Source organism: Ahaetulla prasina, chromosome 2 (assembly GCF_028640845.1).
Source record: "Ahaetulla prasina isolate Xishuangbanna chromosome 2, ASM2864084v1, whole genome shotgun sequence".
Classification (NCBI taxonomy): domain Eukaryota; kingdom Metazoa; phylum Chordata; class Lepidosauria; order Squamata; family Colubridae; genus Ahaetulla; species Ahaetulla prasina.
This window is the reverse complement of record NC_080540.1, coordinates 247,272,316-247,300,174: the sequence shown is the minus strand read 5'-3', so window position 1 is coordinate 247,300,174 and position 27,859 is coordinate 247,272,316. Positions and strand designations below refer to the sequence as shown.

The following is a 27,859-nucleotide window of genomic DNA, read 5'->3' as shown; positions in this document are numbered from 1 at the left end:
TCAAAAGAATAAAAAGTGCAAAAAAAAAAGTTGTTTTTTCGAAAAAAAGCGGCTTATACCCCAGGGGGCTGTTTTTCAGGGAATGAAAAACAACAGGAGATTTAGTGAGTAGAGATTCTCAAGTCATCCAGGTCATGGTTGTCCCATGCCCCCTTTTTCAGGAGGCAATTGGACTTTCTTGGGGTTTTTTTTTCCTTTGAAGATGTTTCGCTTCTCATCCAAGCAGCTTCTTCAGCTCTGACTGGATGGAGAATGGAAGGATGCAATCAATCCCGTCAGCGCTGAAGAAGCTGCTTCGATGAGAAGCGAAACATCTTCAAAGGGAAAAAAAAACAACCCAAGAAAGTCCAGTGGCCTCATATAAAATCACCTTTGGGACAACAGGAGATTTACACGCCACAAGCCAAGTTCCCCGCACCCAGAAGAAAAGCAACAGAGGTTTTCTCCGCTCCCGCATCCACGTTGCTACCGCTCCCACTTCCACAAGGCCGCCCTTCCCTTCGCTCACCCCTCCACGCCCCTCCCTCCGGTTCCACCGGCTTCTCCCTATAGCTCCGCCCCTCCCGGCCTCGTGTAGGGAAGGCGGCTCTCGCGCATGGAGCCACAGCGGCCGTCACGTGAGGGGGGAAGTAAAGGGGGGCGTGGTTTATATTCGTCATCTGACTGGCTGCAGCTGCCGGAAATCTCGCGCCTCTGAGAAGAGTGGGGTTGGGAGGGGGGAGAGCGGGGAAAGATGGCGACAGAAAGGGAGCCCCCTCCGTTTGGGGACGGCAAGCCGTCAGAGTTCGAGGAGCTGGAGGACGGGGAGGACCTTTTCATCAGCACCGTTTCTACCCTGGAGGTAAAGAGGAAGGAGTCGCGGTTTCTCCCACTTTCCTCTCTCCTTGGAACTCCTTATTTCTTCTCCCAGGGCAGCTGCTGTTGGGTTTGTCATGGCAGTCCCTCCCTCCGTCCGAGAGGTTTTGACTTAATTGTGGGGAGTGGGAGGAATTAAAGTGGGGAGGGCTTCCTCAAACCTTGGTTTACTCCTGCGAGTGGCACCTGCCTCCTCTTTCCCTGCCGTTCCCTGGGGCTGGGGCTCGCCAACCCGAATTGCAGCTCTGGGTTATTCCCAGCTGTGATACTTTTCTAAAAAAACACCACCACCAAGCGATTTAATTTTCCCCACTTTTTGGGCAAGGGCATATATAGCCACTGAGTGGATTTCCTCCAGTAGGTTTCTCTAGTAGTGGGCTGCTTCTCCTGGAGAATGAGGTCTGAAAGTGCCAACTGTTTTGAGAGTGAGCATATTCCTTGCTGTGCTGCATAAAGAAAACATTTGCTGAAAATGGCTTGCTGTGGATGTACAGGTAGTCCTCGACTTACAACAGTTCATTTAGTGACCGTTTGAAGTTTACAACAGAGCTCTAAAAAGTCTCTGACGATCATTTTTCACTCTTATGACCATTGCAGCATCTCCATGGTCACACGATTTACATGCGGATGCCATTGACAACTGACTCATATTTATGATGGTTGCAGTGTCCTGGGGTCATGTGATCACCTTTTGTGACCTTCTGACAAGCGAAGTCAATGGGGACACCAGATTCACTTAACAAACATGGCAAGAAAAGTCATAAAATGAGGCCAAATTCACCTAACAAATGTCTCACATAAAGTTTGGCCTCAACTGTTATCTTACCTCAAGTACTACCTTATTTGAATATTCCTGAGCTACTTTTGCTGTTACAAATATTCCTCGGTTGTTACTGTCATAACTGTTATGGGGGGCTGCTAATTGGGGAATAAAGTGTTACTGGAAGATGTTCAAATACTTCTGAAGTTTTGCTGGGAGTTCCATCCAGTGAAATCAATGGGTTAACTTTTCAGTTGATGTGCAGATGGTTGTGCTATAACCCTACGGATAAATTGAAGGGGAGTAGTACACAGTGTGTATTTTTCAATATAGGATTTTATTTGTTTCCTTATTTGGTACTCATGTCCTGCACCATTGATGAAAATTTAATTAGCTCAGGCACTGGCTTGTGTATCTTGAATGCAACTATTATATAAGCTAGAAAGTGGCTTGTCTCATGTTAATCTTTATAGGTTTAATACAAAATATAAATCAAAATGTTCTAATTTGTAAACAACCACATTTAGTATCTGTTTGCCATGTACGATAGATAAAAGCATTTAGCGAGCCTTCTCTCACAGGAAGGAAGTACTGATGCTTTGCTGGCTGTTGTTTCCTAAACTTACTTCCACCTTTTTATGCTGAGTCAGTAGTATTTTTCCTCGTGAAAAAAATAGACAAAATATGTGAAGGAAATATGCTTTCAGAAATTTGAATATAGTACTCCTGCCTTTCTAAACTGCTCAGTTTAAATATATAATACTATAAATAAGACAACTAGAAATAATTTGTTGGTATTAATTAGATTAATTATATAGATATTCATATTTCTCATACATTGGAGTTTGACCCCTAGAACTTACTCTTGTGTTGTGGATGAGACTAGCAGCCAAAGTAGCTTTTACAGGAAAAAAGACTGAAACAACAGAAATTGTGTATGTGCATGTATAAAATCAATGTACATTGATGTGAAATTAATGGTGATAAATGAAAGATTTGATATTTGCAGAATTTGAATTTGTAACTAAATTGTAGGTTTAATTTTCTAATTGGTAAGAAGTCACTAATTTCTGAGCCCAACAACTCAATGCATGAGAGATGAATTTAGATTTTTAGTTAAAATCTTTGCTATATAACAAAGTTACTATCACAGGTTTCATCTCTACAATTATGGGACACTGCTGTTTATCAGAGTATGTTGTACAATATTCTGATATAACTAAAAGGCCTGTGTTGTTTCATTGAGTTATTGAAAGTTCAGTGTTCAAATAACTACAGAATTATAGCGGCTTTAGTTATTTTTTAAAGTAACCATTTCCCATGGATTTGATTCCATTTAACAATTAAGGCAGCATATCTATATCCTGCAGTATTAACAGGCATGGGTAGAGGGTATGAAAGTATTAATACCTTAAAAGAACTACGTTAGAGTTGCATTGTAAATATCTTATCAGTTTGTCCTGCCTCAGCACTGTTTCCTCTGTCAGATAAATACATAAATGCTCAGATGCATTATCTGCAATCTAAATACAAAGCCTTGCATGTAATTTAAATCAACACTAATCTCTCCAGGGAAGCTCTCTATTATATGTAATCACCCCAGGGAAATTAGTACAGGTGTGGAAAATATTTTGACTTCAGAATTCCTTGTTTTGAGCTATTAGAATCTTATAGATGATCAATACATCTTGCATACCTCCAGAAAGGATAGGTAGCTTTGGCATTTCTTTTGTCTGAATAGCTTATGTTTGGTACCCAAAGTTTGGTTTATATTTCTTTTCCTGATTATATGTGCCATTATTGTATATTCAAAACCTGAGTGCCAAGTGTTCTACCGGTAGACTATGGTTTCACATACTAAAATGAATGGGCAGTAATGGAATTCACAACCACAAAATGTTCATGACTTCTAATCTGGTAGCTTTAGTTTGCAATTGAAATAGTTTTTAACTTAAACAAGTAAATTAAGGTTGACTTGCTGACAAACACTGGAGATCAGTTTTTACTCTTCTACACATCTAATTTCCAACTGCACTTAGCCAGTCTTTGTTGGAGTGAACAAACGGAAGAGTGACCCTTCCAGAGTCTGGGGTATTTTACTCCTTTTGCATTGTATATGTAATAATTAAATGGAACCTCTTTGTTCAGAAGTATTGCTATGGCTCTATGGTGCTTAGCTTTTAGTCACTTATCCTGCTAGAAATTTGTTGAATAAATAAACCTGATCTGTTAGACCTTATTTTATATCCATGAAATGTTTTTATCTAATATTGTCCAGTTGGTATTTTAGATAGACTACCTTAGAGTTGCCTTAGGCTAGTTTCATAGGAAATTATATTAAGATTAGCTCCATAGGAAATTAGATTACTAGCCATTTATATTTCATTCATTGGCAGCCAATTTCTTAATTTATTTTGCTTCATTTAGCAGTGTATAAAACTTAAGTATTTTAATGTTTTTAAATCTTGTTTATGAGAATCAGTGTTAGCCTTATTGCACAGTCACTTGACAACCATTGTCTTTTTTAAGGTTTTGAGACTTTAAGCTACTACAACTTACAAATAAATATTTTTTAAAATCATTTACTGATAAATCTATATAAATGAATTCAGAAGTTCAATTGTATTAAGTGATATTTAATATAATTAGTCTTCATATGGTTATAATTTTAAGAGTTCACATCTATATTTAAATCAACCTCTTTTTATTACTCGGCAATAATTATTTCCTATTATAGGAGATTTAAAAATCAAAAAATGTTACCATATTTAAATTGGATTAACAAGTATGAATTAAATTTTAGACTGAGATTTGGGTGCATATGATTGAACAATATAGTGAATATCACTAAGTGAAAACATTAGCTAAGGTATCCTGCTAAACAATAATTAATGGTTTCTTAGTGTGTTATTCTACAGCTTTGAGGAAATGGAAAGTGCTGACATGAGTAAATATATTCTCTGCTTGTGAATGTTAACAAAAAAAAAAAGCATAGTGTAAATACTGACTGTTTCTCAACTCTTCATTCCTTTCTCTAGTCAAGCCCTTCATCTCCAGAACCAGCCAGTCTTCCAGCAGAAGACATCAGTACAAATTCAAACGGTCCTAAGCCTACAGAAATCTTATTAGATGATGACAGGGAAGATCTTTTTGCTGGTAATTTCTTTCCCATTTGTAGATGAGTTATTTACTGGAAAAACTTCATGCATGCTTTTTCAGTGTATAATTTTAGTGACCTGTTTTACATCCTTTATTATCATTTAGTTAGTATTAAATACATCAGAACAGTTTTTAACATTTAAACAAAATTGGTCTGCCTAACTATAACATTGCAACTATAGCATTGCAGTGGGTAACAAGCAAATGTCTCCTTTGTAAAATTATGACATATTAAAATATCAGGCCTTTGTTAGTCTTAATACATACTGTTTTCTTTTTATATACAGAGATTGAAAGATTAAAAGTTCATTCTTCTCTCTTTTTTTGCATATTAACAGCTTCCTATTATGTTTCATCTTGGGAAATCATGCTTTGACCTAAGTTTAACAAGGCAAGCCATATTTCCTATATTCAGTCTCTCTTGGCTTAAAGTATAACACAGAACATGTTTTATTGAAACTGTTTCAGTAACTGAAGCATGAAGGACATAGTTGAATTAAATTAGCTTCATTTGTGCATATGTACTGACAGGCATGGTTTTGTAAATGATGTTCAAGAAAGGGTCATTCAGTTGCATGGTATTAATTGAGTTCTCCTACTTTAGTTTTCCTTAGAGCAGAAGTTACAACTTTTGGACTTCCCTTTTTTCTTTATCATGTACTGGATTGCTTTGGAAGAAAAGCACATTTCTGAGAATCCTGTAGTATAAATTATGCAGCAATTGCTTTCCAAGATCAAACAACTGATGTATTTCATCTTTATGACATTTTGTTCTTTAAGGCAGAATATAATCAAGGTTACACACAGTATGAGAAGCTTGTTCACGTGGTTACTTATACAATTAAATGAGTATTTCTATTCAGTTGTTTTTAGCATTTGTATTAAGTTGCTATTTCTATTCAGTTGCTTTTAGGGGAGGTTTGATGCTAATTTCTAGGATAAGTTACATTGATTATTTAACTTGGATTGCGACCTCTAGCAAACTAAATAACTGCAAGTATTTCACAAACCAATATAGAATTTCTTGAGAGTGAGAACAGCTACTTAAAAATATAAACAGTGCTTGTCCTAGCCACTCCTTATTAGTGTTTTTCCATAAGGTATCAATTTTTCATTGAAAAAGAAACTGCAGAAAAATCTATGACTAAGTAAAAAGCAAATTGTGTATCGTCTTGATTGATTTTGAAAAGCTAATGTTATTATTTGTATTTGTGGGATTGACAGGAAATGGACTAGATTGGTTTTTAAAAAAAAAACTAGGATAAGGCAGTGACCAAACTACTTCTGATTGTTATCTAGCAATGAGTAATAAAGTTACCAGAAGCTGACCTAAAGAAACTGGCAGAGATTACTATTGCAAAAGAATGTTATATTTCCTGAATTCTAAATAATTAAAACAAGTCAGAGACAGAGTAATTCATTATTAGGATCTAAGGTTGCTTTATCCTTTATAGGTATAGCAACCCCAATTGGAACCTGCATCTCAGTTGTTAAAGTCAAATGGTTGCTAAGAGAAACTCTGTCTGTGCTTATAATGTTACTTCAGTTTTTCCTTTGCTCGGACTTGTGAAAGTTGTAAATGCAAGCATTGGTCATTAAAGTTACTTTTTTATCACCATTATAACTGTGAACGGTTACTGAACAAGGCAGTTGCTAAACAGGGACTGCTTGTACTTCTAATTATTATGATGTTACATTCCCGGATCAGTAGCTTAACATTATTACTTTATTTAAAGACAGCTTTATGATGAATTATAACAATCATAATGATATAAAAATATATTGCATCAGCAGCTTTTCTCTTGCACACCATCCAAGAAGCTCACTGTTCATAAGATACTTGGAATGTCCTGAATCCAAGGACATGTAGAATATATACACTCTAAGATGCGTTAAGGTTTTATCATCAAAATACTATGTTATGCTCAATTGTAAGTTAAAATATTTAGTCATTTGACAACTATGATTATTTGGCTATGTACATTTTAAGTGTAGAAATGTACTTTGAAATATATTATTTTACTTCATTTCTCTATCTGATCCCTTTATAATTTATAGATATATACATACATACATACATACATACATACATACATACATATATAAAAACACAAATATTATATTGTAATCTATATTCATAATGCCTGAAATTATGGCTTAATCTTTGCTAAGAGGGCAGCTTGTAGAAAGAACAAACTGCATTATTAATCTGCATGTGTGTCACCTGCTTGGCCCTAGAAGCCCACCAGGCTTACAGGCTGTACAAGGTTCATTCTCTAAACTTTGTCTTTTAGCCACATTTGTATTTAAATGATGGATGATGGTAAAATGTGTATTCAGTATGGCTTCCATTCCTTTTAATAGTATGCTAATTACTTTTGCAATTTATCTTAATTTGCATTAACAGATATGTTTCTGTTACTAGTAACTATGGAGTACAGAATATGTTACAAATATTAATCATGCAATACATTATTTAAATTAAGCTTGCTCTGAATTCTAGACTTTTCACATATTGAGGATCAGTGATCTGTACAGGAGTAAATGAAAGATACTTTCAGAAGATAAATCTTTCTCATTGTATACATGTGTATAAAAATATGCAGGCTAATGCATGAATGGTTCTCTTTTTTGTCTAGAAGCAACAGAAGAAGTTTCTTTGGATAGTCCAGAAAGGGAACCAATACTTTCTTCAGACTCTACTCCAGCTATAACTCCTGTTACCCCAACAACACTAATAGCACCAAGAATCGAATCAAAAACAGTAGTGGCCCCTGTGGATTTTGATAGATGCAGAGAAGAGGTATTAGTGAAGTTAATAAGGCAATTTTCAATCTGGGTGCAGAATTTATAATCAAAGTAAATATTGGCACTGTCCACAATAAAACTATTTAGCAATAAAGAAATAGTTAACTTGCTTTAGAAATTGGTATTTATTTTTATGATAAATTTATGCATGGAACTGGTTTTATAATCCCTACAATTATGGTCACTTCTGCAGAGAATGCTGTCTTGTTTTATATTAATTGTATATAAGTAGTTGGAGCCTTTTTGAATGAATATTGGAATAAATATTTTAACACAGTGGCTATTGCCAATTAAGAAAACTTGGAAAGCTTTGAATGATTTTGCAATTATCTACTTAATATCCTGACTTTATTTTTTCAGTCATAGTTACTCAACATTTCAGTAATAGTTACTCACCTTTAAACGTATTCACAATATTCTTCAGAATTAGGAAGGATTATGCTTTATCTTGTCTGATCGTAATGTTTTCAATTTTTTTATGTTGTAAGCTATCCAGAGTCAGTGGCTAAAAGATGGGCAGCAAATAAATTTGATAAATAAATACTATGTCTTTGCCAGCTTAGAGATACCTCTGATTGCTAACTTGGCAGAGACATAGTACTTATTAATTTATCAAATTTATTTGCTTCCCATCTTGTAGCCAATGACGGTGGCTTACATCATAAAAAATTGAAAAACATTAAAGTCATCCACTCTAGAAACTCAGCAAGTAAAAACATTAACAGATAAAATCAAGTAGCCAAGATGGCAAAGAAGGGAGCCAGACACATGGGGGTGGGAAGGTATCATTGAGTTTTAATTAGTCAACCATCTCTAGTATAACATTCCCCCATTGGGTCCCCAAACCATCTGGCAGAGCCAGGTCTTGAGGCTCTTTTGAAACATCTGGAGAATGGGAACCAATCTCACCTCGGGATAAGATGTTCCAGAGGACAGGAGCCAGGGCAGAGAAGGCTCTTCTCTGGATCCCAGCAGCTGAAAATCCTTGGCTGATGGAATCTGCAGTATTTATTTATTTATTTATTTATAATTACATTTTTATACCGCACCATCTCCCAAAGGACTCAGGGCGGTGTACAGCCAATATTAAAATACACATAACACTATGATATAAATATAATAAATAAACACTATTTAAAAAACAATTTAAAAACAAATATTTAGTGGCCGAATCACTAAAACGGTTGAAGACCAATTAAAAACCCATTAAAATTTCGCTAAAATACATTCTTAGGCTAGACCCGCTCGGTGAAATAATAAAGTCTTTAGTTCACGCTTGAAGGCCCGGAGGTCGGGGAGTTGCGTAACCCCGGAGGTAACTCGTTCCATAGGGCTGGTGCCGCCACAGAGAAGGCCCTCCCCCTGGGGGCCGCCAACCTACGTTGTTTGGTCGACGGCACCCTGAGGAGGCCCGCTCTGTGGGAGCGCACAGGTCGTTGGGAGGCAATTGGTGGCAGAAGGCGGTCTCGCAAATACCCCGGTCCTAAGCCATGGAGCGCTTTAAAGGTGATAACCAGCACCTTGAATTGCACCCGGAAACCTACCGGTAGCCAGTGCAGGCCGCGCAGGATGGGTGTTGTACGGGAGCAACGTGGTGCCCCTCTATCACCCACGCGGCCGCATTCTGGACTAGCTGGAGCCTCCCGGTGCTCTTCAAGGGGAGCCCCATGTAGAGAGCATTGCAATAGTCCAGGCGGGAAGTGACAAGGGCATGAGTGACCGTGCGTAAGGAGTCCCGATCAAGGAAGGGGCGCAACTGGCGAATCAGGTGAACCTGATAAAATGCTCCCCTGGCGACGGTCGTCAAGTGTTCTTCTAAGGACAGCCGATCATCCAGGAGAACACCTAAGTTGCGCACCCTTCCCCTGGGGGTCAGTATTCCCCCCCCCCCCACAGTCAACGATGGCGTAAGCTGACTGTACCGGGATGCCGGAGCCCACAGCCACTCAGTCTTGGAAGGGTTGAGCTGGAGCCTGTTCCTCCCCATCCAGACTCGCACGGCCTCGACGGCTTCGTTGGGGTGGTTCGGTGTGGAAATGTACAGCTGCGTATCATCAGCGTACAGATGATAATCCACCCCGAAACCACGGATAACCTCACCCAGCGGCTTCATATAGATGTTGAACAGGAGAGGTGAGAGAACGGACCCCTGCGGCACCCACAAGTGAGGCGCCTCGGGGTCGACCTCTGCCCCCCTGCCAGCACCGTCTGCGAATGGTTAGAGAGATAGGAGGAGAACCACCGATAAACGGTGCCTCCCATTCCCAATCCCTCCAACCGCCGCAGCAGGATACTATGGTCGATGATATCAAAAGCCGCTGAGAGATCTAACAGGACAAGGACATATGGTCAAGGACAAGGACATACAGTATGATCCCTCTGTTGGCACAGGTGGGGCAGACCAGTTCCATTGGGCTGAGAAGATTCCTCAAATAGCCTGGACTCATGCCAGTATTGTATCTATTCTCTCTATCCATATATTTATCCTCCACTAAGCATGCTGAACTCAGAATATATTTAAACCACTTAAATTTTCTATTAAGAACTCACTAGATTGGAACATCTAGTTTATCTTGATCATAAATTTCTTAGTTCAAACACAATCAGGATTTTGGGTTCTTTGCAGCATGCTAAGAAAAATAGAAAAATAAAAATAAAATAAAATATTTTTATTTTATTTAATTTAAGATTAAATAAATTTAATTTAATAAAAATTAAATAAATTTAAGATAAAATTAACTTTATTTTATTTTATTTAAGAAAAATAAAATAGAAAAATAAGAAAAACAGAAAAAGATGGCAACATCTTTGGCTGGTTCCATCTTTGTTTATATCAAGGGATTATTCTAGTAAAAATTCTGTGAGGTCCTTAGTGCGTTCTGAGTTTGGTTGTATTCTTATAAGTGTTTTATTACCCAACTAGGTAATTTCATCAATGCTAGAAGGGTGTGGGGTTTTTGATCTCTCTTTATGTAGAAATGGCTTGTCCTGTCAGTGTTGTTGGAGTGTTTTTGATTAGGTACTATTTTTTGTTTGTTTGTCTGATTTGTATAATATGGTAAACATAAACATAGTTGTATTCAGTTCATGACTTGATTTTTGCAAACATGGTATTATGAATCTCCAGTTGTGTTTAAACTGGTACAGTTGTTTTAGAATGCTGTACCTTGAAAACGGATTTTCCTTCAGAGGGAACTTGATTTCTACAAGTAGAGTGGAATTTTAATAATCCATTAAATCCATTAAAATATGAGCAAGGCGATGACATTAATCTAACTAAAGTTTAGGGTTAATGGCAGTTGATGAGGAAAAAGGAACGAAAGTGGGAAAATGGTATTTGTCTCTCAATGTTAAACATTTGACTCGCATATGAATGTGTATACCACAGGATTTTAAAAAATGCTGCATTCTCATTTCTTTTATCTAGAGTAGAAAATATAAATGTGAAAAGTCATGGTCCTAATAAAAAGAATTATTTGAAAACAAAGGCTGTAAACTGAGTTATAGATCTAACTATAACTCAGGGGGAGTACAAAGTTAGTGGCCTAGTTGCTTTTAAATTTTGAATGTTTATCCTGTACACCATAAGATCCTTCATCTTAACAAAAAGCTCTGCAATTCTGTCTTTCAGCCTTTTTGAGGGTTTACTCTGTTTTAATTAATTCACCTGTTGTTGTTTTTAAATGGCATGAACATGGTCTATCCATGACCACAAGCTTTGTGGGGAAAGAGCCAGATCTATTTGATTTTATTCTGACTTTTGTTTGTTCCAATATGGATCTATCATGTATCTGTTATGGTATTCCTAAGTCTGCTTTTATCGGATTGGCTGGTGGAATTATTTCTAATCTTTAGTGACAATTGGAAAAATATTTATAGGAATGCCAATATTTTTTGCAATTCTTGTCATAAATAGTTGTATTATATTTGGGATAATTTGTTGGAATGTTTTTCATCAAAATACAAGTAGCCTTTATTCTCAGTGCTGAAAAAGTGTTTTAATGCTGAGAAATCATAATCTTTTTTTGTATGAAAACTTTTCAGTCATAGCTACTCAACTTTAATCATATTCATAATCTTCAGAATTAGGAAATATTGTGTTTTATCTTGTCTAATCTTAATTGTTCAAATGATTGCCTTATTAAAAATACAGTGAGCTATAGTTGGGCTTTTGATATTTCTTGAACTACAGAAATGCAAATATGTTGTTTAATCTTTAGAATTGGTGATTAGACATTAAATTTAGATTCTTGGAAAGATTACTTACTATTTAATATTACCTTTTTTTTAGATTGAAGAAGAAGCAAATGGAGATGCATTTGATATTGAAATTAATGTGTCAGATCCAGAAAAAGTTGGTGAGTCTGAAAATTGCTGTATTAATTAAATATTACTTTATTTTATAGCTAAAGCTTGATATAACTATTAAAGTCACATGTATAAAAACTCTAATGTTAATAAATTATATCAATGGATAAATTCAATTGTTAATAAATGTGTATATTTATTCATGTACCATACAGGTGATGGCATGAATGCTTACATGGCATACAGAGTCACTACAAAGGTACCTATTACATGATAACTAATCAAATGTTTAGTGTTCAGCACTATATAAATGTGGTATATTTTACAAATGCCTTTTTCTGGTTTTTTTTTAGACTTCCCTAACTATGTTTCACAAAAATGAATTCTCTGTTAAAAGAAGATTCAGTGATTTTCTTGGTTTGTATGGCAAGTTAGCATCAAAATATCTTCATGTTGGTTACATTGTACCACCGGCTCCAGAAAAGAGTATTGTAGGTAAGTGTGACTAATGAATAATGGCATTCATCTTCCATAGTGAAACTATTATTCTAACAGTAAAAATTACGTTGCATCACATAAATCTATTTTTACATCTATTTGACAAATTTTACTTTTAGAGTAGGGGTTATTAACCTTGAATCCAAAGACCCCCTCAAGAGGTCTGTATTTAAATGTCTAGAGGTCTATGAACTTGAGGGGGTGGGAAAAATATTTTTTCACTAACCTCTAACCACAACTAAATTGCTTATTTAGAGGCCAGAGGAGATAAAGAAAATAGTTACTTTATTAATGCATTTTATTTTCACTGAATTTTATTATCTAACTGAAAATTAACTTGCCTTATTGGTTAATGAAATGATGAAATACATATATGACTATGTTACGTATTTGTTATTTGTAATATTTTGATAACTGAATTTAAACTTAATAGGTTTCCATTGCATTATAGTCACAATATATGTGATGTGTTTAAACACAATTTTCTGAGAAGGGGTCAGTAGTTTCACTGCATTCTCAAAGGGCTGCATTCCCCAAGAAGGAAGTGAAGCTGGTATGGTTACTTACAGAACCATCTTTGTCCCATTATACCAGCACATTCCACCTGATTAGGCAGGACAGATATGTCACAAACCTGTCAGTTAAAGAATTCTGACTGGCAGGGTCTAGGAAGAGAGTCTTTTCTGCCATTGCTGGCTTTGGAACATTCTGTCCCTAGAAGCGAGGCAGCCCTCCCTAGTCTCATAGCCTTTTGGAAATGTCTAACAATCTGGGTCTGTTATCTCACTTGAAGCTTACAGAAGAGCATGCACGCTGAAGGCCCCTCTCCCACCTTTTAATTGACTTTTTAATATTACGTTTTAAGTGTCCTTGTCTCTTACTTAATTTTTATTTTATTTTTAATATTTCATTTCTATACCACCCGGAGTCCCGAAGGAGATAGGTAGTTTTTAAATTTGATGAATAAACAAACAAAGGAAGCCCTGCTTTTAAGATTTAAAAAAAGAAGAAGAAAATATGTAAGAACTAAATTAACATTTTTTTGAAAGAAAAGTACACTATATTTGAATGACAGAATGTATTTTCCATGTCTATTTAGTTGTCCTTTGATCTTGGAACATTTAGCTACTTTTTCAATATTATGGTAAATTGTCAGTTAAAATATTTAGGTTAATCTCTCTATTAATCACATACTGATTACCAGTATTCTGATGATACTCAGTTTTACATCTCTACCCTGGGCCACAGTGGTGAGGCTGTTAAAGTCTTGTCCTAGTGTACAGAGGTTCTGGAGATCCAGATTGAATCCTAGCAGAACACAATTCTGTTTGTCATCAGGATATTCAGAAGCTCAGCGGTGTATGCCGATGGGGGGGGGGGGGCGAGGGGTCAGGACTAATATCCCTGAAGAAGTAGGTCTGTGATTTGAGTATTATCCTAGATTCCCAGTTCCTGCTTGATTAGAAGTTAGAAACCATAACCAAAGTGGTTGGAAGTTAGATTAGCCACCATTTGCAAGCAGATGGAGCTCTTCCAGAGTGTATTTTGGACTCATTTGCATGTTTTATGTATTTTGTATCTTACTGGATCATAACATTTTGAATGTTTGTATTTATGTAAAGTAAAGTAAAGTAAAGTTATGACCAGTTATGTAATAAGTAAAATGTAATAAGTAAAAACCCTGGTTATTCTCCCAGGCCTTCAATTAGAATGATGGTTGAACCCTTATGGTTTGTTGCTGTTGTTTAGTCTGGTTATTGTCTTCCGTTCAGTTGTTGTTGTTGTTGTTGTTTTGATATATTTTATGTTAATGTTTTATTTATAAGCACTTCAGAGTTATTGTGGACAACTGAACTCACAACTGAAATTATTATTTATATCCTGCCTTTATTATTTTTACAAACTCAAGGTGGTGAACATGTCCAAAATAACTCCCTCTTCCTATTTTCACACTACCCTGTGAAGTGGGTTGGTGAGAAAGATCTCAGGTCACCCAGCTGGCTTTCATAGCTAAGGTGGGACCAGAGTGCACAGACTCCCATTTTCTAGTTTAGTACCTTAGCCACTTGACCAAACTGGCTCTCTATATTTAGAGAGAAACTGGATGCACATCTCAAGTTATTTTTTGGCTTGTACTTATATTCACAACACCATTAAACTTTGATGTTCAACTGTTCTTAATTAAAGAAAGCTTACTCATTTTTGTATAGGATAATAATGAGTGTAAAGTTGTAGAAACAACACTTTCAAGCCTTTGGTAAGGTGTTCAAATTAATCAAGGGAATTAATATCTCTGAAAATGAACATGAATTCTTTCCCAAGAGAAATGGAATAGACTAACGAGGAAAAATATTGTGCATTCATATTGAGAATACTAATACTTGGTTTGAAAAAAACTTGAGCAGAATGCTGACTAAATGGTTTTATTGTTTGGTTATTTGGTTGTTTCAGATTGATTGTTGCATATTTCAAAAATAATTTGAAAGAAGTTTTTTGGATATTTCAAAAGTACAGCACTTTCTGTTATTCACTAAGTGCCTGATCTTTTTCAAGTTTCAATATAAGTTGAGTCTGAAAAAAGAGCTGCTGCTATTTTAAGAGTCCCATTGATTTTTGAGAACGGCTATACTTCTACCAGGGTCAAAAGCACACTTTCCAATTTGTTTTTGCAGTGTGCATAGCCCTAGACTGTGGCTGACGGCTTTTCTCCTTTGGATTTCAGGAATGTTCTTTGAAATATTCTTATTTTTCATTGCATATTCCAAAGATGAACATAATATATTATATGTAAATCTAAATGAATGTGCTAATTCAGTGATACCTGAATGAAGCTTTCATGTATGAAAAAGTGTATTCATGTTTAAAGTTTATCTGATTTATATAGTTTATTCCAGAAATTAATCTAAACTAAGACTGCTAGAGCTAGGTGGAGTGTCTTGGCTAAGAGAACAACTCATTTGTGCTACTTATCCAGCTGATTGCAAATATGATGGTTGACTTACTTTGTGTGGTCTCTTTGATCCTAGTCTTTTATGCTTCTGAAATGATTTTCTTCAGATTCTATGTATGAATAGAAAATAACAAAAACAACTTCTTTTGTTTCACTGTAGTCACTCTCCCTTCTGTAGACTACTAAAAGAGTAACCAAAACACTGTCCTTTTTAAATAAGTGGGTCCATTTAGGGCTTTGTAAGAATGTCACAGATATTCTCCCCAAATGTCTGCAATGTATGAATCAGCAATAAAAACACCCATTTTCCAGAAATCTAGTATTTGAATAAATTATCAGTTATCTTTTTAATCTCCCAATATGCTCTTCCCACCTCAGCATATCTTACGTTTTTTGGAGGGTAAATGAAATAGCCTAAGAGTGCAGTTAGTACCATTTATATTTTTGAGGAAAATATAGTTGTTGAGGTTCCTGTTTTGCTTTGCTTTTTTTAATTAAAAGAATAAAATCAAGTGAAGCATGGAACATGATAGATCTGAAGGAAAATAATTATTGAGCATATTAATTTCTGCATTGGACACTAAGTCTTAAAAAGTAAAATGAAAACATTTGTCTCACACTCATATCGGAACAATAATGTTTAGCCGCAAAGGAAAATAATAATCTAAAACTGGCCGGCTCAGATCTCTCCACATTACCATAGTACAGTTCATATACTGTAAGTAAATTCATATTTACAGAACAGAAAGCATGATGTTCAAATTATTTTTGTGACCTTAAGATATTTTATGAATAATTTTTATTAAAATTAGATTTTGCAAAGGTTTTAAAAACTAAAGAAACTTAGAAAAAATGCAAAAAGAAAAAGTTTATACAAGTTTATAAAAGGATAAAAGAAAAAATGAAGAATAACAAAAAAAAAAAGAAAAAGATCATAAAAGCAATTAGATCTTCTTTGAAGTAGTCACAAATATAGCAATTACCATCTCCACCCTTCCATATTACATATCATAATTCTTGCCATAAGCAAACATTTTAAATCAGTAAAGCCCCAATAGATTCATTTTTGTCCGTTTTCAGCAAAAACCTATAAAAGGTAGCTTAATTCCCTCCATAATCAAAGTCAGTTTAGCTATTTCTGCAAACTGTCATTTTCACAAGGTGTTCTTCTATTATTGGTGTTTCTATAGTCTTCCATTTTTGTACACATAGTAACCTTGCAGCAGTTACTATAAATGTGACCTTATTAGATTAATATATAAGATATGAACTTCAGAATTTCATCAGGTTAAAAAATGAATTTATGTCACTTCCTTCAAAGGTATGACGAAGGTAAAAGTAGGCAAGGAAGATTCCTCATCTACAGAATTTGTAGAAAAAAGAAGAGCAGCGTTAGAAAGGTAATTGATTATTTATAGCATTATTAAATGAATGTGCAGTGAAGTATACAGTTCTATTTGCTTCTCAGACTTTAATTTTACATGCTAAACTGTAAAAGAAACCATTCAGAATAAAATCTGAAGTTGATATTAAATTGTTTATATAATGATGATGGCATATTTCAGTATGAATATATACGTGTATTTGTATGTGTGTAGATATGAAAGACAGAAAATATCTTTTCTCACAGAAAGATTGTTTGGCATGCTAAAGGTAGCTGCATCTGCTCAGAATCAAATATAATTCAAGATCCAGCGTTTAAACATTGTCTGTTTTAAATATTGCTTAGATATTAATGTGGTACTTGGAAGGACTTCAAAAGTTAGTTTACATTGATCTAGAGTTCAATTTTTAGATTTCATTATTGACTGCTTCTGCAAGTGACATCCGCTATGAAAGTGTTTGTGATTTATTCATGAAAGGCAGGGTTTTGAATGCCATCCTTCTATGCTATCTTTATTACTATGTATGAAAAATCATAGTGTGTCAAAATGTTTCTATGTAGCAGTTACTTAAGGGAAGACTTGCCACCAGTATATCAGTATTCTAGGACTGATCTTTTGTTTGAGACATTGTCTAGTATCATTGTAACATCTCAAAGTAATATTTGGCTTCCCTGAATTTCACATTCCAGACTAAATCATTTTTAAAACCTTTTCCCACCAATAGAATAAAATGAATATATGTAGCCTGGATTGAACTGTGGAGTCCTTGTTGTTCTTTGAGCTTGTTTGTTTGCTGGCAGATGCTTTACCTTCCTAGGATAGTTACCAAACTAGTAACTGAAGAGGTTAACAAAATGTCCGGTAACAAAATGTCTGCAGGCAGACAATCAAGATCAGATAGCATCAGGTACTTCACAGTAATACTGTTGAATGTTTTTAGGATGTTACTAGAATAATCCACTTTATGTCATGCCCATGTGGTGCATGAGTGATTCCCCTCCTCCCCCCTGTATTGGAAAAAGACTTTTATATGCCCTGATCTTGTTATACAACAAAGCTAATCAAAACTGACATAGTTACATTCCTGGCAATTCCTCTTTTGACATGGAGCAACTTTCCAACAGCTTAGTCTTGTAGATATGATTATGATGTTGGTATTGGTGTTCCATATTTAGGGCAAGAGGATGGAGGTTTTCCATGATTATGACCCTAAGAATAATAAAAGCTAAAAAATAAATATGAAGTGTTTTTACTTCTTGAAATTACATTACAGGGTTTCTTTTGAGGGTGAGAGTAAGACTGATAAATTGTGTTTATTGTGTAAGCACAATAAAAGGACTGTTGATATTGTCATGAAAATATTCCTTAGTAACCTAGGAACTGTTATTCAAAGATAGATTCTATTTTGCATATTTGCTGGGCCAGCTTTAATGGATGGGTGGATCTGCCTACATACAGGCATATATCTATATAATGTAGAAATGATTCTTGTAGTATTCTAGTACATTGCTTGCTACTAAGCATACAATAAGATAGTGGTTTATCAATTAAAATCCTTACTAAAGTTGTGAGATTATACTGAGTCTGCATAACTTTTTTATATAAATATATAAATTGATTGTATACATTTTCTTGATTATTGGATTGTTCTATAATGGAAGCCATTATTTTAGTTAAGTGATAAAGCAATAATAAAACATAACACTTGATGGTATCCAGGTGTCTTCGGAAGAGAACATGAAAAGGATATTTGCCTAATCTACCATATCGGATAGAGTAGGTAAGCCCCAGGTTTCCCCCACCCTTCTGTGTTACCTTTTAGTGGGACCTAGGAAGTGTGCCTTTTCCATAGCAGCCCCTGTGGAATGTGCTTTTCCCTAGAGATTTGTCAGGCATCCCCTATCTTAACCTCCCAGAAGACCATAAAGAGCTAACTCTTCTCCCAAGTGTAGGCATAGAGTGAGCTTGAGTCTGAAGATGGTGATGTTGACTGCATTGTTGGAGATTGGTTGTGGTGCCTGGGATTTTTCTGTTTTGTTTTGTTTTGTTTTGTGTTTTTATGATATTTAATTCTATATTATTGCTATTGGCCAGCCAGAGTTGTGTATCTTAAGATGATGTCCATATGAATCTTTTAAATGAATAAATGTTGGCAGTAAAATGCATTCTACTGGGAAATCTAAAAGAGCTGGTGTGGCAGGACTTGTTTTCTAAAATGTATAGTAATTTGCCCTGGTTGCCTTTTCTTATCTGTGATTCTCACTAAACTTCTGGATCACACAGATTCTTGTGAATTGGAGCTAATGTCCTAACTAATGTTTAACAGAAAGGGAGAATAAATGGTAAAGTTAGCACACACATTCTTTTTTTAAACACAGGATGGTAAAGATGGAACATATTATTGTTGTTGTTTTAATAATATGTTAAAATAATGGTAAATAGTAAATATAGTATAGTTGCTCCTATCATAAAGTGTTATAATATAGGAGTGATCACTGATATATAAGGATGGGGTATGACATATTATTGATCAGATTATATCCATTAATTTTCCATTTGTAACAAAAATTAGAATTACTAAACTTATTCCAGGAGGAACAGCTTCACATATTGGGATAGTTCTGCTCTTTGGTTATTTTTTTCATGTAAACTGGAAATTCTAGCTTTCGTCAAATCAACAAGCTAGTTTACACAGTTTTGCTTCCATTCTAGATTCCATAAATATTGATATTTAATTGGTTGTTTTAGTAAAAGGAAAAAAGGTTGAAAGCTTTTATTGAGACTGAACTGTCCTATATATCTTGGAATTGTTGCAAATTTTAAAATACACTGTCTTCCCCTGACTGTTTTAGCATATATTCATTCTCTGTATGGCATTTTTTTAATGCTATCAAGAACACTAAATGTTCTCTAACTTTTAAAATTATAGGTACCTACAGAGAACGGTAAAACACCCAACCTTATTACAAGATCCTGATTTAAGACAGTTCTTGGAATGTTCTGAGGTATTTAATTCTATTTTTCTATTTATTTAGTTTTACATATTACCTACCAAACATCTGGTTTTGTGCACAACTACAGTGCTGTTAACAAACTTTCATTATTTAAAGCTAAGGCAACTGAAATCCTCTTTTCTTGCTGGCATTTAATAAGTAATCTGATTAACTCTGCAAAGACTATTGTGTCTCTGTTTCAAAATGTGATAGTTGATATCGGATTACATCTTTGTATTATAAGAACAAAAAAGCTTGTAATCATTTAATTCCCTGGTAGAGGACACCAGTGCTGTAAATTTGACATTTCATTTTAAAATAGAAAATTATCTTCATAAAAATTTCTAGCTGGATTAAAATACAGCTGATGTAATTTTCCTGCTGATAAATGTTACAGATTTCCAAATTATTCAGTGTGTCCTAAAATGATACTGTAAGGCCTAACAAACTGCTGTTTGGTGAAAAAGAATGCTGGAACTTTAGCTGGTTATTAACATATCATGTTAAGCGTGGAAACTTGATTTGGTTTCCCAAATACGTTTTCTTGCTGTTTAAAGAAACCATCTTTTGTTACTTCTATGTATAAATAAATGTATAACTAAACTCTTTTAATAATATACCTGGAAAGGTTTAATAGTTTTGCAGCCAACTGTCTCTCTTCTCTCTCTCTTCTTGTGTTTATGTGGGTGCAGGGAAAAACAGATCTTCTATGGAAAGGTGCATGTGCATAATCAGGGTTTGAAATTAGTGTTCACATACATAATTAAACACACTAGCTTATAATCTCTCTCTCTCCCTCCCTCCCTCCCTCTCCCTTTCTCTCTCTCTCTCTCTGTCTCTCTCTCTCTCTCTTAACATAGGATACATTATATCCTAGTTATAGGTTAGTGCTTGAAATATCTTCAACAACAAAAAAGTTGTCAGTGCATTTGTTATGTGGAAGCAGTAGCATCGTATTGCCCTTAAAAGCTCCACTGCTGTTGGTATAGGAGTAGCCAGTTAAAGCATTTGGCGGCAGCGTAACAACTTTTGACAAATGGTCTCTGTGTTCCATCTAAATGTAAAGGTGCAGAAGAAAAGCAAATTGAAAGTCTATTTTTTTAAGTTTTCCTCTGAGGATGTAAAAGTAGTAAATTTAAGAAATTAGGTTCCACTATATTGAAATGTATGAGGGGGAAGAAAACACTACATCCTTTTCAGTCCCTTTGGTGCCCAGTTAAACCTCCAGCCTTTTAACCAGTTTGTTTGCCCTTATTTGTCATTCAATTCCAGCTGCCGAGAGCAGTTAACACCCAGGCTCTGAGTGGAGCAGGAATATTGAGGATGGTAAACAAGGCTGCCGACGCTGTCAACAAAATGACGATCAAGATGAATGAATCGGATGCAGTAAGAGCTGATTTTTCGACTTGAATAATGAGATGAATTAATGAGGTTCAACAGTTGCATTTTAAAACCATAGGAGTAGAAAATGGGATATTAATTTACTTATTGGCTTGGATTCTCAATTGCATCAGTTGACCACCTGTTTATACTGAGTTAATTTCTTGCCTTAGGAAGGGAATTGTAGTTTGCAATATAGCATAAATTGCAAATGTTTGTTTATTTGTTTCATTTTGCCAGTGGTTTGAGGAAAAGCAACAACAATTTGAAAATCTCGATCAGCAACTTCGGAAACTTCATGGTAGTGTAGAAGCCTTGGTCTGTCACAGAAAAGGTAGATATGTTAATTAGATTTACTTTTTAAAAAGTTAAACATGAATTAATGTTTCTAAAATCTCTTCTGATCAGAAACCTTAAACATTTTCAGGACAAGAAACTAGCTAAATGCTGAACTATGCAATGTACAATACATCTCATGCAAAAATGTTGATGATTTTTAGAAACTGGGAAAGCATTTTTTTCAATGGATATTTCTTACCAAATAATTTCGGTTTGTGAAGTAACTGAACACTTGGGATTCTTAGAGTGTTCTGCTTATAAATACATTAATCTTGCATTAAATGGATTAGTTGAATATCTTCTTTTGCAACCTACTACTAAGGAAAGTGATTTTTTACAATAAGAGGAACTGGATGAACAATGCTAAAGAGTAAAAGATGATATCTATGTATCAAGTATCAAAAACTTAATATCTGTGATTGAAGTATGATATAGTATCTTTTCCCAAGTCCTAGTATATAAATCCCAATGTACAGCACCATTAAAATGGGAGATTTAAGAAAGAAAACTAACATAGTTAATTGGAAATTTGTCAGTTGCAGGAGTCTTTCCTAATTTCATAGAAATGGATAGGAAGGGGTGAATCAAGGTTGGAGCTAATCAGGTGCCTAAATCAGGTACATAAATCTTCCAGTGCAATCAATGGGATATGTGTAAGATAGAGAATGGAGTTCTTCTTGACATTTGTCCTCTTTTTGTATTAGATCAATACGATGTTCAGGTTTTTTTTTAATGCCCTAAACTGGATATTGAAGATCCACATCTAATCTAAAGTGCAGCATATAATCTTTTTACGAGGAGATAGTAAATTACACAAGCATCCAAATCCTTACATGTTTTGCATTACAATACACACGACTAAATTTATTTTACTGACATTTGCTTCATTGGCAGCAATTTCCCAACACTTTACTATATAAACTTTGGCAGAATCTGTTTTTTAGCACAGATTGTAGTAATATGATAGGTTTTTACTCTGAAATAGTTCTACTGATACACAAGTTTATTTCATATCAGACACACTATCATTTTAAGAGTAACATACAAACTTCTTGTGATTTTAGCATGTGCTTACTGGCAGAATTTGTAATCTCTTAAAAACGGTTAAAATAATAGATAGAATAGAATTGAGTATTGGTGTAGAACAGGGGTGTCAAACTTACGTCGTAATGTCGTCGTCATGCGACATATCATGACTTTTCCCCCCTTCGCTAAACCGGGTGTTGGCATCACCAGTGATGACAAATATGGGCTGTGAGCCATGAGTTTAACAGCCCTGGTGCAGAAGATTCATATGAGTTTGTTCATTTGTTTGTTTCAGAACTGTCAGTCAATACAGCTGCCTTTGCTAAAAGTGCTGCCATGTTAGGAAACTCGGAAGACCATACTGCTTTATCAAGAGCTTTGTCTCAGCTTGCTGAAGTTGAAGAAAAAATAGACCAGTTGCATCAAGAACAAGCTTTTGCTGATTTCTATGTGTTCTCTGAGCTACTCAGTGATTACATTCGTCTTATTGGTGCTGTAAAAGTAAGCCCACATTTAAATCTATACAAATGTTCATATATAGGTACTCCTCACTTAATGACCTTTCTTTAGTGATTGTTTGAAATTACTTTGTTGCTGAAAAAAATGACTTCTGATTGGTCCTCACATGACTATTGCAGTGTCCCCACAATCAGGTGATCACCATTTACAAACTTCGCAACCAGCTTCCAACAAGCAGCAAGATTGATGAGGAATCTGGCACACAGTCACAAACAGTGTCTCACTTAACAACTGCAATAGGGATGGCTAGAACCGCCATCACTAAGCACGATGATGTTATGTCGTATTCAATTAATCACTGCTTTGCTTATCGATGGAATTGCTGGTCCCATAAGTGAGGATTACCTGTGATGCAGAATTTATATTCAATGCCATGACATTTGCCATGATATTTGATTTATATCCCACGTATTTCCTGAACCCAAGGCAGATCTCATGAGAAAGTGAGGACTAGAACTCAAAATATCCCAGTTTCTTAATCATTATACCAAGGGAGCTCTCATACAAGTTCTTGGAACCTTTCTGAATTCGGTCTTTGAAAACTATTCAGGATGATGTCTGGGTGGTATTTTGATGGGACAACATTAGACAATTTTACTGCAAGATAAACTGAGCTGTCAAAAAAAAAATCCTGGAAAAACAGAATGTCAAACAGAATATGTTGTTGCCAAGAAAATTTCATAAATGGAAGTTCCCATGAAGTCAGTGATACAGGTAAACCTTTCTTGCCAACTGCCTCATTTAGTGACCATTCAAATTACAATGGTGCTGAAGAAAAATAACTTTATGAGCAGTGTCCACATTTACGACCTTCACATTATCATTCAATCACACAATTGCCATTATAATCGGTGCATGTTGTCCTGTCCCTGTCTTGTTATCCTTCCTTCCTAACCCTAACCCCCGTAAAACAGAAAGATCAATGAAAAAGTAATTGCAGGAGAATAAGCCTTAAAAAAAAAGGTCAGGCACAGAGACGTTGACCCCAAAGATTATTTCGTTCCCCCGCACCAGCTCCTTTTTTTCCTTCCACTCACAGAGTGGAGAGATTGGACAGGAAAGGATTACAAGAGAATAAGGAGACACATGTGGGTCATCCTGGGCTCCCAGTCCCAGCCACAAGTCTTGTACATTACAGGCAGCAGATGGCCAGGTTAAATTCTTCTTTAGATTCAAGTTATTTTGTAGATAAATAACTATAGGCATTTAAGTTAAACATTTAATAATGATCAGAGCTCTTTTTAATTAAGATGCAAAACTTTTTTCTTGAAATGTCAGATTTTGAATAAGCTTACTGTCATCTTTTTTTTAAACCACATTGTTTATAGGGTGTATTTGATCATCGAATGAAATGTTGGCAGAAATGGCAAGATGCTCAAGTCATGTTACAGAAAAAACGAGAGGCTGAAGCTAAACTTCAGCTTGCAAACAAACCTGACAAATTACAGCAAGCTAAAGATGAAATCAGAGAGGTAAATTTTATAATGCAGTGCCTTTTTAATTAAAAAAACTTTTTTGTTCTTCATATTCTTTGCCTTTAGTGCATTTCAAATATGGTTTTAATCATCATTAGTTCAATTATTATTAGAATAATAGTAATCTCATACATTTTCTTAAATGTATATTCATATTTGTATTTTACAAACTGAATGCCACTTTTTAAAATAAAAAGTTACAGCATTTAGATTGAGGCAATTTATATTCTGCTATATGAAATACTCATTTCCAAAATATAAATTTCTGACTGTCATCTTTACAATTGCATATACATATTTTTCACTTGTATAGCATAATCTATCATCAATAGAATGTTAAAAGAGCTAGAAGATATCATAATCATAATCTCTACACTTTTTTCTGTTATGCTTCATCAAGGAAATCGAAGAGGTAGGAGAACATACGCTTCCTGTTCTTATTTCTTACATTGAATAAGAATTGTTAATATTCATTAACAAGCAAATCCACCTCTACATTTTTCTTAAATACGAGACATACTTTTTTTTTTAAACAAAGTAGCATATAGTCTTCAGTAAAGATTTTATACTTTTATGAAAATGCTCAATTTTCAGGAGAGCATACAGTATTCCAGTGATACGATAAGGATTAAATGACTGAGAATGGATAGTGGGTTTTGCCTATTAATAATTGTTTAGAGTACCATACACTTGTAGTTAAAATGTACATAAGGAGGGAACAGTTTACTGAAAACATTTTACATGTAATTTCGTATAATTGGCTGCTGTTTGAATTATCAGATTATTGCGTGGCACAGAAAACCAACATATGTTCTGTAAAAATACTTGTTGCTTTTCTTAAGTGACTCAGCTACTGTAAAATTAAGTATCTCTGGTGCCCAAAATTTTAATTCTTTAGTCAATTGTTTATTAACACAATCCATAAATTTTGTTTTAAGTGTACATTGCTATTGTTTTAATTTCTGGCTGTAAACCGCCCTGAGTCCTTCGGGAGAAGGGCGGTATAAAAATATTATTATTATTATTATTATTATTATTATTATTATTATTATTATTATTATTATTATTATTATTATTATTATTGATAATGATGATGATAATAATAATAATAATAATAATAATAATAATAAATTTAATTAATAAATAACTGCAGGCTATTTTTAAAAGTCTAATATTGAAACTTTTACAGAGTAATTTCTTTTTAAAATGAATTTGGATTTAAATTGCTTTTGTCAGGTTTTCTACATATCAGCTTTTCTTCTATACATTGTCATAGTTTCCTTTGAACACTCTTCCATAATTACATTTGAGTTGGAAACTTTTAATAGCCAATTTGACATATTCACTGCAATCACTATATTCTTTAATTGATCTTTAATTTTATATAGAAATTCTGTTTAGTGGAAGGATCCTTTTTAGAGATGATAGTTCCAAATAAGCGACTGTATGTTGATTCATATACGAGTTATTCAAATAGAATGTAAGATATAGGCCTAGAGTATCTAACTCCAAGACTACTGTAGTTTTTGTAGAGTATTTCATACTATGTGTCAAGTGTAACAGATATATGAATGGCTGACTTAAATATTAAGTGTTCTTAAATCTAAGAATAATTAATCCTTTTAAGTATATCTGGACATAGAATTTATGCTATAGGTAAGTGGTCCCCAACCTTTTCCAGCTCTGCAGACCGGCAGCATGGCAGAAGAGGGCATGGTTGCATGTGCGCGCCTCTTGCACAAATGCACCGTCGCACACACCCGCCAATTGCACAGCCTGGTTCTCAACCGGCTGGCACTGGGCCACAGAGTGGGGGTTGGAGATCCATGTTATAGGTCTATTATTAAAACCAAAAGCACTATTAATTTTGAAAGGCAAATTTGTGTTTTGAATAATACTGCCCGAGAAAGTCTTCAAATTATATTGTTGGAAAATACATATGCTATCATTTCTACTGAAAAATAAAGAATAATTGCAATCATCATTACTATCCCTAAGGTTATAGATATAATAGAAGGTTTACTTTGAATAACAAACCTTTTAGTTTACATTATATTGCTATTCATTATTACATTCAGTCTTTTAAAAAATAGTTATATGCTTAATTATATATGTTTAAATTATATGCATTTTTTTAACTTTCAGTGGGAAACAAAAGTTCAACAAGGAGAGAGGGATTTTGAACAAATCTCCAAAACAATACGCAAAGAAGTAGGAAGATTCGAGGCATGTATACAGCTGTTGTGAAAAAAATATTTATTAAATGGATCTTAATGAAATAAACTTTGGCAAGATTGTTCAGTGAGTAAATACCTTAATTCTCTTACTGTCAGAAAGAACGTGTGAGAGACTTCAAAACTGTTATAATCAAGTACTTGGAATCATTAGTGCAAACACAGCAGCAGGTAAGATTATTTTCAATCATAACACATTTTAGTGTTTTACTCAATGAAATTCATTAGACGCTTACATTAAAAGAATTTTGGGTAGTCGTGCATGTTTGTATGTTCATATATGCATGTGTATACATGAAATGCTGTTTACAACTTTTTCTTTTTTTGTTCCCTCCCCAGCTGATAAAATACTGGGAAGCATTCCTACCTGAAGCCAAAGCCATTGCCTAGAAAAGACGACATTCCAATATGAAGATTCTTTGGATGTTGTCCCAGTTGAATTAAATTCCACAATGAAATCACTTTAAAATCATCCAAATAAACCACTATATATTTTATGAATTTAACATGTGGCTTTTTATATACTATAGCATCTTATTAACAGCTGCATGTCCTGACCCTCTTTGGACTGTGGCATGACATTCTGCAGTACTTGCGAATTGAACACTATTGTGTCTTAATGTTTGCACTAAGATGTGCAATGCAAGGCCAGAACATTATTTTTGTTCTTTACTATAAGTTCTGTCTACTTGATCTTTATGAAACAAATTGCATTTATTAATGTTCACATACACATTCCTGTAAATAATCAAGATTTTGTGATTACAGTAATAAAGGGATGTATCTTGTGCAACATTAATCATCACCTGTGTTAATTTTGTTCTTTATTAATTGATTATAAACTATAAACCCTGGTAAAATAATTGGTATTTAGTAGTTCTATCAGTTTTATGCATATGAACAGTATTTTCAAAAATAAACCATTGCACTTAAATGCCTTTTATTTGGCCTTAGCAAAAATCTTGGATACTAAACAATGAAACTCCTAAAATTTACAAATCAATTTGTTTGGATTGTTTCAAATTGATATCATTCTAGTAACAAGATTCCTTGATCCAATGAAGACTTCTGTCAGGGAATAAAACTGAAAACTAAACATTATTCCACTTAAATTCTTACGATATTCTAGGGTGTTTCCTGTTTTTAAAAGCTTATTTACACAGTGAAATA

At 34.6% G+C, this 27,859-nt stretch overlaps 1 protein-coding gene across 1 annotated transcript; it reads left to right on the top strand.

Moving 5' to 3' along the window:
- The first annotated feature begins 682 nt into the window (after positions 1 to 682).
- SNX2 (sorting nexin 2) lies at positions 683 to 27,190 on the top strand. The gene is made up of 15 exons (XM_058170918.1): positions 683 to 841; positions 4,654 to 4,771; positions 7,414 to 7,577; positions 11,874 to 11,940; positions 12,106 to 12,149; positions 12,244 to 12,385; positions 16,660 to 16,738; positions 19,653 to 19,728; positions 20,989 to 21,102; positions 21,337 to 21,430; positions 22,757 to 22,962; positions 24,309 to 24,452; positions 26,601 to 26,681; positions 26,789 to 26,860; positions 27,029 to 27,190. Exons 1-15 carry the CDS (start codon positions 734 to 736, stop codon positions 27,077 to 27,079), a joined length of 1,560 nt encoding a protein of 519 aa, XP_058026901.1. The 5' UTR covers positions 683 to 733; the 3' UTR covers positions 27,080 to 27,190.
- Positions 27,191 to 27,859: the final 669 nt, after the last annotated feature.